Raw genomic sequence first — 10,511 nt, forward strand, 5'->3', positions numbered from 1 at the left:
TGGTCAGCAGTAATAATGTATCTAGCACCTGTTGTATAAATTCATTTTGTCTTAATGCTGACACTTGGCAGCAAGCCTAGCAACTTCCATAGCAACTTTCATCAGGTTTTCTTCATGGACGGGATGCGGTCCGTATCTCTGCAGAGTATTCAGTTGTCGTGCCAATTGCCTTGGTGACATACTTGACATGTAACTAAGCTGTTCCTTAAAATGTTTTCAGACTGAGCTGTGTAAGAAATAACGTCTGGCTTGCATGCTGTGGAGTGCTTTCCTCCGGTTTAGCTGTATTAAGCAGCTTTGGATTGATGCTGTACTGTGGAGTGCCCTTTGTGGCAACTGTAGCAAATGCTCCATTTCTTATTCTTGGTAAGTAGAAAAAGTGCGTTGGGCTCCAGTATGAAGAGAAAAGCTGGAATTAAAACCACTTGTCAGTGTTACGCTTTCATGGGTGTCAGTTCATAGGTAGCGTGCTCCTTCTGCAGAGATGCAACTTCCTCTGGCCTCCTATAGCAGAGTGAGCCGTTGCGTTTAGTGTACCCATGCTGTGGGGAAGAGCTTGTGCTCTGGCAGAAGGGCTGCTTTCAAAAAAACAGTGCCTGCCCTCATTCCACTCTTCCACACGTCAACTACCTTTTCTTGCAGTACACTTAGAGCTCCCTACCTGGCTGCTTCACAGCTGTTTTAAGGTAGCTTAGTAAGAAGCACAATGGAACATATGCCCCATGTGCTACTTAGGCTAAACTATCGGTGACTTAAGCCAGTACGTGTATTACGAGCAGAATATTGGGAATAGGTTACCGTGAGCTTTTCTATCCTATATGAGAGTGTAGTCTTTTGTCAAATGAAATTGAGACTGAGTAAATCAAGACTGTGCTATTTTAAAGATGTTCATCTTGTTTTGATAAGATGTGAAATTTCCTATGCTATGTAATGACGGTAAGCAGTCTCATTTTGGAATATCATTGAAGTGATGCTTGTTCTTAGAGTCAGCACCCCCCAAGAACACAAGGAAGTTTCTGAATTTCACAGCGTCACAGTTGCACAGGCCACCTGACACCCAGAGCTTAGCTTTCAAAACATCTTCAGATAATGTTGCTGCAAATAAATTAGGGCTTGCTGCTCATCCTCTCCTGGGCTTCTAGCTGATGCTCTGAGACATAAGTGCCAATCCCAAACATTTAAAAGTCACAAGCTGAGTTAGAAATCACGAGTTGTTTCTAGAATAAAATTTGTGTGCTTTTTATTTTTCTGCTCTGTGGATTTAGATGGCTGTCTGTTTTTGTGGTCTGTTCAGGTGACATTTTCAGGCTTTCCTTCACAGTATCAAAGGTACAGGCACAAGTGGGAGGGCTGAGCGCTGAGATTGCTCCTCAATCATTGTTTGGTAGTAGCTGCTCTTTTAGGCAAACCCTTCCTTCAGAATCAGAAGTTGGGGTGTAGAGGGAGCTTTGTGAGGGGGGCCGCACTCAGTGCTGCTGCCAAATGTTTTTAGGAACCTACTGATAACTAATGGAAACAGCTTTCTGTTTAATTATCTCAATAATTCTTGAGGTTTCCCTGATAGCGTTAAATTAATCATGCCTTGTTTTTTCACATTTGTCAGAGATAATGTATTTTGTTTTTTTTTTTTTTTGACAGGCCTTTATTAGAGGACTGTTATGCTGCCTTCTACCAGACTGATTAAAGCGTGCAATCAGATTAATATCAAAGGCATTATATTGTTATCCCTAGTGGAGTTCATGCATGGTGCCCATAGTCAATAAGCACACAGTCAGAATCCAAGCAGAGCTTTCTATTTTAGTTCTGCACAGAATTAGGTGCTTGGTGGTTCTTTGCAGAGCAAGCATGCACCTGAATAGAAGCACATTTTGTTATGTGTAGCTGTTTACAAAGCTATCTCTCTTTACAGCTTTTGATTGTAATTTATCTTTGCTGGTCATGCATGTTGTGGGGCTAGAAGATTCTAAATCTGGGAGGAGATAGCTGCTGTCTCATTATAATCTCATTTCCATACTTACGAGCGTGTATTTTAGAATGTAATCAGCCCTTAATAATCGTACAGAACACTTCCTTTCTTGTTGCCTTCAGTAAGGCTTTTGACACTGCCTTGCAGAACATCTTTATAGGTAACATGAGGAAATGTAGGATAGACAAGTGGACAGTAGGGTGGGTTGAGAAGTGGCTGACTGGCAGAGCTCAGAGAGTTGTGATCAGTAGCGCAGAGTCTAGCTGGGGGTTGGTGCTGGGTTCGGTCTTGTTCAACAGCTTCATCAGTGACCTGGATGAAGGGGTAGGGTCCACCCTCAGCAAGTTTGCTGTTGGTACCAAGTTTGCTGGGAGGGGTGGCTGACACACGGGAAGGCTGTGCTGCCATTCACAGACCTGGACAGGCTGGAGAGTTGGGAAGAGAGGAATCGGATGAGGTTCAACAAGAGCAAGTGTAGAGTCCTACACCTGGGAATGAATAACTGCATGCATCAGTAGAGGTTAGGTGATGAACTGCTGGAGAGGAGCTGTGCAGAGAAGGAACTGGGTATCTTTTTGGTGAGCAGGTTGGCCATGAGCAGCAGTGTGCCCTTGTGACCAAGAAGGCCAGTGGTGTCCTGGGGTGCATTAAAAAGAGCGTGGCCAGCAGGCTGAGGGAGGTGATCCTCCCCCTCTACTCTGCCCTGGTGAGGCCACATCTGGAGTACTGTGTCCAGCTCTGGGCTCCCCAGGTCAAGAAAGATGGGGAACTTCTGGAGAGAGTCCAGCAGAGAGCCACAAAGAAGATGAGAGGCCTGGAGAAGGGAAGACTGAGTGGGGATCCTAGTAAAGCTTATTAATATCTAATGGATTCTAATAGGAATCAAGTGAATGGGCCAGGCTGTTTTTGGTGGTCCCCAGCAACAGAACGAGGAGCAATGGGCACAAACTGGAACACAGGAAGTTCCATATGAACATGAGGAGAAACTTACTTACTTTGGAGGTGACAGAGCAGTGGAACAGGCTGCCCAGAGAGGTTGTGGAGTCTCCTTCTCTGGAGATATTCAAAACCCACCTGGACATTTTCCTGTATAACCTACTTAGGGAACCTGTGTTAGTGGGGGGATGGACTCGATGATCTCCAGAGGTCCCTTCCAAACTGTGATGCTGTGACATCGGTGCGTTATCACATTTGGCGTATTTGTGGCTAAATTGTTTCTTTTTCATTCACTTTTCACACATTTGTGATCAATTGTTTCTACTTTCCTCCTTGATGGGCTGCAGGTTTCTCCCTTTGATATTATGAACCCATTGTTTCTACTCCTTTTTCTTCTTTTTTCCCCCTCAGTGGACTACATTACAGCCTTATGTGTCTGGTGCACCTCTTTCTGGGCTCTAACTTGCTGATAGCAGAGGGATCTGACCTGCTATGTTTTTCCAGGATTCTGAGGAGTAGTACATGCTGGCATATCTGTAAAAATGTGAGGATTAATTAATATAAGAAAGCAGGTTAAGAATCAGGATGAATGTAGAAGTCAAGAAACAATACAAATTTCAAAAATGAGTTGGTTGCAGAGATCATGAATAAATTCTCTAAGGTAAACTGGGGAGAGTGAAGAGGGAATGGGAGCGACTGGCAAACTTCAATGACTTCTCCCTGTCTGCAGAAGACCGAGCAAGAAATAGTTGGTCTAAAATTTGCTGCAGTGGTGAAGCACAGATTCCAGGGATCGCAGGAGATCCTTCTAGAGATGAGGATAGAGAAGTGTCAGAATAAGCAATGTATTTGAATCTGTGTCACCTACGGGAGTGGGTACACGAACAGCAGACACAAAACACTTGTCAGAGATGGGTGAGGTGCGCTCAGTCCTTCAGCAGAGCTGGGTGAGGGATCAACGATGTGACAGGTCACTGTGAGTTTTTGAAAGGTAGTAGAGCCAACTGCATCTAAAGGATGTGTTTTCTTGTATGTTCCAGGAGGACGAGGGGGAATGGCCTCAAGTTGCTCCAGGGGAGATTTAGGCTGGACATTAGGAAACACTACTCTTCTGAAAGAGTGGTCAGGCACTGGAATGGGCTGCCCAGGGAGGTGGTGGAATCACCGTCTCTGGAGGTGTTCAAGAAACATTTAGATATAGCGTTGAGAGACATGGTTTAGTGGGGTTATTGGTGGTAGGTGGATGGTTGGACTGGATGATCTTGTAGGTCTTTTCCAACTTAGCTAATTCTGTGATTCTATGATTCAACTCCCATCAGCACTAAAGCAAGGAGCCTCGCTTGCTTTTTGAAAATTCTGTTGTTGTACTTTTGCTGGGTGTCAGTGGAAGCCGCCTTATGCAATGCGGAGTTAACTTTTTCTCCCTTTGCAGGAGTTGGTGTGGATGACATGTTTATCATGATTGCTTCCTGGGAACAAAGCTCAAGAAAGGCAGAAAAATCGGACACTAAATCTCGGCTGGCCAAGACTTACAGGGAAGCGGCGCTTTCTGTGACGATCACCACTCTCACAGATGTCTTGGCCTTCTTCATTGGCACCTGGACTTCTTTTCCTTCTGTGAGATCGTTCTGCCTCTATACCGGCACTGCCTTTGTCTTCTGCTATGTATATGTTATTACCTTCTTTGGGGCAGTTATCGTTTTAAATCATAAAAGGGTGAAAGGAAACCGACACTGGTTAACTTGTGTGCAAGTGAAAGTAGGAAAGAAGTCCTGCTTGTATAACGCGTGTTGTTTAGGCAGCTGTTCTAGTGAGTCGCCCGAGCCAGAAACCAGTGAGACAGAAAGTGAACATCCAATGAGCATCTTCTTTAAAAAGTATTATGGTCCATTCTTGACAGGCAAATGGATCAAGCTTCTTGTGGTGTTGCTGTATGGAGCGTATTTGGGTGGCAGTATTTATGGATGCACTCAGATGAGGGAGGGCATAGATCTTCGAAATCTGGCTAGTGATGACTCTTACGTTATCCCGTTCTACAATGACGATGACAAATACTTTTCCGAATACGGACCCAGGGTCATGGTTGTCATTACTGACAGCGTAAAGTACTGGAATGAGTCCGTTCGTAATGACATTGAGGCTTGCACACGGGATTTAGAGAACATTACCTATGTCGACAAGAACCTCACACTGTCATGGCTGAGAGTATACGCAGGAATTGCTGGAAACAGATCAATGAATATAAACAATAAGGATCATTTCATTAATAACTTATCTGTACTATTCCAATACTATACCAGTTTTGAGTGGGACGTTGACAAGACCGCAGATGAAATAGCAGCTTCACGTTTCTTCATCCAGACGGTGAACGTCACCTCAGCCATTGATGAGAAGAATCTGTTAAATCAGTTAAGAGACAGAGCCAAGCAGTGCGTAGTTCCACTCCTGGTGTACCATCCAGCCTTCATCTACTACGATCAATACCTGGTAATAGTGCAGAACACCATTCAGAATGTTGTCGTCGCTGCTGGGGCAATGCTCGTTGTCTCCCTTGTGCTTATTCCCAGCCCACTGTGTTGCTTGTGGGTGACTTTTGCTATAGCTTCTGTCATCGTTGGTGTTGCTGGTTTCATGACATTTTGGGACATCAGCCTCGATTCCATATCCATGATTAACCTAGTCATTTGTATAGGATTTTCGGTAGATTTTTCTGCACATATTTCCTACGCCTTCGTTACGAGTGGAGAGTCATCAGCCAATGAAAGGGCAATAGGAGCTCTGCACCAGCTTGGTTACCCAGTGTTACAAGGAGCAGTATCTACTGTGCTAGGAGTAGCTGTCCTGGCTGCAGCAAAAACCTACATCTTCAGAACGTTTTTTAAGATAATGTTTCTTGTTATTTTGTTTGGGGCTGTTCATGGTCTTGTGTTTATTCCTGTATTTCTAACCTTTTTTGGATACTTTGGCAAATCGCTCCACATTACTGAAACTAAAATGCTAGACCTTAGATATATAAATGATAAAGACCGTACATGACTAATTCAAATGCTTACAGTTATATTAATTTATGTAGATTAAAATGCAGTGACTTCCAGAGAATGTAAAGAATGAAGGATGGGAAGGACAGAATAATAAATACAACAGAGAAGCAAAGGCTTAAAAATGCCAGGCATTAAGTAACAGAAGAAATGAAAGTGCACAGAATGGGTTTGTGTTTCCTCCTTTTTTGTGTGCTTGACTTTGTAACTTTAATGTTGTTAAACCTTTTTGTGTGTGTGAATTGTTTACTGAATGTATTGAAACTGAATTTATTATAAATAATATATATATTAAAATATAATTTATAAATATTTATTATATTATAAAAACTAAAGATTGTCCCAGCATCATGGACTGTTACAGTTCAGTCAGGAAATGTACGCATGTGGCAACAGCAACCATCAGTTTTTTGCATTTACTGGCTATTCACCTTGATGCTGTGTCTCAACACTGAGCCTAAAGAACATTTCCCCAAGAGGCTCAAACCTTGATGTTTTATAGCGAGATGATCAACAGGTGAGTACTGCCTCATACTGCAGTGGTTCATAAACGTTTGAGAGACTTAGTCTGCTTAGGCTCCTAATGCAGCACGAGAAGCCCTTAGGAAAGATTAACTGCCTCACACTTTTTGTTCAAATGCGTCTTTTTCTTGCTAAGATTAAACAGGTTGTAGCTTTAAGAAAACTGTTTTTATTTTGTTGGCTGCAGTTTCCAAATGGATATATACTGTAGACTGATCTTGTGTGGACCTCCTGAGTCACCATAGTGCCAAATGGGATGCCATGGCATTACAGAGCTGGAATTTCCTAGAATGAATCACACCTGATTGAGGACAAAATGAAAAAGAAACCCAGGCTTAAGATATTCAGTTCTGAAACTAAAGCCATAAATTCCATTGTGTTTATCTGTAACAATCCAACTTCTGATGCATCAATGGAGCAGAAGAGCGTTTACTTTATATATTGTTAATAAATGATGGTTTTTAACCTGTAGGGACAAAACACTGGATTAAGAGCCAGTATGTAATTTGTAATCAATTTAATGAGCTACCTGTCAGAAATCTGCTGAGTAATGGCATATAACGTTTGCCACTTAGGAAAAAAAGGAAGTCCAGGAGGTATAAAACCATACAGTCCAGATCTACAGCTGTGGAGCATTTCTTGTGAAAGCTGCAGCCAGTGTGGCAAAGCCTCTGTTCCATCTGGATTTGGGGCCAGTTCCATAGGGCTCCCACCCAGAAATCTGCTGGAAAAGTAGCAGAGTGAGCTGTAGGCAACCCAGGAGGCTCCTGGAATGCATTGAGGATGACTTCCCGAGTCAAGTAATTGATGGCCCCACCAGGGGGGTTGCAATACTGGACCTATTGCTCACCAACATAAATGAACTGATTGGTGACATCAGGATTGGAGGCTGCCTGGGCTGTAGCGACCATGCTATGGTTGAGTTCACACTCTGGAGGGACATGAGACAGGTGAAGAGTAAAACTAGGAAGCTAAACTTCAGGAAAGCTAAATTCCAGCTCTTCAAGGAGTTAATCGACAGAACACCCTGGGAAACTGTCCTCATGGGTAAAGGTGCAAAGCAGAGCTAGCAGAGTTTTAAGGAGGCTTTCTTCAGGGCGCAAGAGCTCTCCATCCTCAGGTGTAGCAAGTCAGGAAAGGAAGAGACCAGCATGGCTGAACTAGGACCAACTAGACAAACTAAAGAGCAAGAAGAAAATGCACAGGCAGTGGAAACAGGGACAGGTACCATGGGAAGAGTATAAGGAGGCTGCTAGGCTGTGTATGGATGGGGTCAGGAAATCCAAGGCCTAGCTTGAACTGAACTTGGCTAGGGATGCCAAAAAGAACAGGAAAGGCTTCTACAGGTACCTCAACCAGAAAAGGAAAGTCCAAGAAGATGTACCCCCCCCGTGAGTGACATGGGCAGGCTGGTAACAACAGACAAGGAGAGGGCTGAGGTACTCAACAGGTTTTTTTTTTGCCTTGGTCTTCTCTGATAACTGCTCACCATGCAGCCTTCAAACATTTGGTTTGGTAGGAGGGAACTGGGGAAGCAACATCCCTCCCACTGTGAGCAAAGCTCCGGTTTGTGACCAACTGAGGAACCTGAACATCCACAAGTCTATGGGTCCTGATGAGATGCATCCCAGAGTCCTAAGAGAATTGGCTGACGTGGTTGTCAAGCCACTCTCTAGGGCATTTCAAAAGTTATGGCAATGAGGTGAAGTCCCTGGTGACTGGAAAAAAGGTATAATCACACCCATTTTTAAAAAGCGTAAAAATGATGACCCCAGGAACTACCAACCTGTCAGTTTCACCTCTGTGCCAGGGAAGATCATGGAGTAGATCCTCCTGGAAGCCATGCTAAGGCACACGGAAAGCAGGGAGGTGATACGGGAAAGCCAGCATGGCTTCACCAAGGGCAAATCCTGCTTGACCAACCCCGTGGCCTTCTATGATGGTGTCAGTGCATCAGTGGACAAGGGCAGAGCCACCGATGTCATCTATCTCAACTTCAGTAAGACCTTGGACATGGTACCCCACAACATCCTTCTCTCCAAATTGGAAAGATATGGATTTGATGGGTGGACTGTTCTATGGGCAAAGAACTGGCTGCAGCATTGAGAGAGTGGCAGTCAATGGCTCCATGTCTGGATAGAGATCAGTGATGAGTGGTGTCCCCCAGGGGTCGGTGCTGGGACTTGATACTCTAATATCTTAATCAATGACATCGACAGTGGCATCAAGTGCACCCTCAGCAAGTTTGTGATGACACCAAGCTGTGGGGTGCAGTCGACACACTGGAGGGACAGAATGCCATCCAGAGGGACCTAGACAGGCTTGAGTAGTGGACCCAGGTGAACCTCATGAGGTTCAACAAATCCAAGTGCTGCACCTGGGTCAAGGCAACCCCTGTTACCAATACAAGCTGGGAAATGAAAGCACTGAGCACAGCCCTGCTGCAAAAGACCTGGGGGTACTGGTGGATGGAAAGTTGGACATGAGCCAGCAGTATGCCTTTGCAGCCTGGAAAGCCAACCGTATCCTGGGCTGCATCAAAAGAATTGTGGCCAGCAGGTCAGGGAGGTGAGGCCTCACCTGGAGTACTGCGTCCAGATGTGGAATCCTCAGTACAGGAGAGACACAGACCTGTCAGAGCACATCCACAGAAGGGCTACAAAAATGATCCATGGAATGGAACACCTCTCCTGTGAGGACAGGCTGAGAGAGCTGGGGCTGTGCAGCCTGGAGAAGAAGGCTGCGAGGTGACCTGGTAGCAGCCTTTCAGTATCTACAGGGAGCTACAGGAAAGAAGGGGACAGACTCTTTAGCAGGGGCTATGGTGATCGAACAAGGGGAAATGGCTTCAAGCTCAAAGAGCAACGTGATCTAGCTGTGGTTTCCCTATTCATTGCAGGGGAATTGGACTAGATACTAGATGGCCTTCAGAGGTCCCTTCCAACTCTAAGGATTCTATGATTCTACGACTCAGTAGAGCAGAATCCTGTTTCCTTTGCAATGCATCTGTTGATGGGGACAGTGGATGTAGTCACATCACTCAGAAATAAACAGCTTCCAGTACACCCTGAGAGTACTGACAGTAATTTTCAGAGCAGTGAATCATAATCTACAGATACTAAATTAATTTCAACTTAAAATCACTGCGATGGCTACATGACAAAGCTCAAGATAACCCATCATCAGACAAGAAGACACCGTGCCAGCAGTTACTTGATATTGAGTGAGCCTGGAATCAACAAAAACATTTATCAAAGATCACAGGCAAGCTTCTGTCCAAAGACTGTTATTAACCAAGCAACCAGAAAAAGGAAACTAAAATAAACCCCAAACATATTCTCAGAATGCTTTGAGTCTGTGCTTTTCCTCTGAAATTGAAAAACAAAAGAATGCCAGTGGTGACCTGAAACTTGGCTTTGAATGCTATTTTATGTTAGTTCCTGAGATGCTACTGCAACGATGGATGAAGATAGAGAGATGCTCTGAAAAGCAACAACTATGGTCATCATTCAGACACTTCATATATCCATTTGTAAAAGCAAAACGAAATCTAGCAGGAAGCTGATTTTCTAGAGAACTTTATGTCCATAAAAACAAGTGCAATTAAGCTGCTGCTTTTCATACCTGCTTTTAGAGCAATAGCCTTTTTTTGCTTCATGGGTTTTAAAATTTGATTAGGAAAAAAAAAAACCAAAGCCACACCCTCCCACCCATGCCTCTACTTATAACAACCTGAGAATTCTTATATGATTTTTTTTTTTTTGCCGAAGGTAACCTGAACTTTACTGCAAATTTCTATCTCAGAGGAATGTTCAATCACAGAACCCTATTTTTACAGCTAGCAGCTTTCTAGGTCAGGTTTCAAAGCACAAAGCTGTATTTAAAAAAGCAGAGCGGAGGAGGGTAGGAAACCAAAAATCCTGAGCCCATGCATCACATCACTTCTTCATCCCTGGTTCAAAGCCAGGCTGGATGGGGCTTTGAGCAACCTGGCCTAGTGGGAGGTGTCCTTGCCCATAGCAGGGGGGGGTTGGAACAAGATGATCTCT

General features: G+C 44.2%; 1 protein-coding gene across 1 annotated transcript in view; it reads left to right on the plus strand.

Moving 5' to 3' along the window:
• PTCHD3 (patched domain containing 3) overlaps positions 1-6,625 on the plus strand; it is a 10,323-nt gene extending 3,698 nt beyond the window's left edge. Inside the window, exons 2-3 of the mRNA XM_021389322.1 lie at positions 209-366; positions 4,335-6,625. Of these exons, the coding sequence (XP_021244997.1) occupies positions 209-366; positions 4,335-5,938 (1,762 nt within the window). The 3' untranslated portion in view covers positions 5,939-6,625. The remainder of the gene's footprint in view (positions 1-208; positions 367-4,334) is intronic.

This window comes from Numida meleagris, chromosome 2, assembly GCF_002078875.1.
Source record: "Numida meleagris isolate 19003 breed g44 Domestic line chromosome 2, NumMel1.0, whole genome shotgun sequence".
NCBI classification, from domain to species: domain Eukaryota; kingdom Metazoa; phylum Chordata; class Aves; order Galliformes; family Numididae; genus Numida; species Numida meleagris.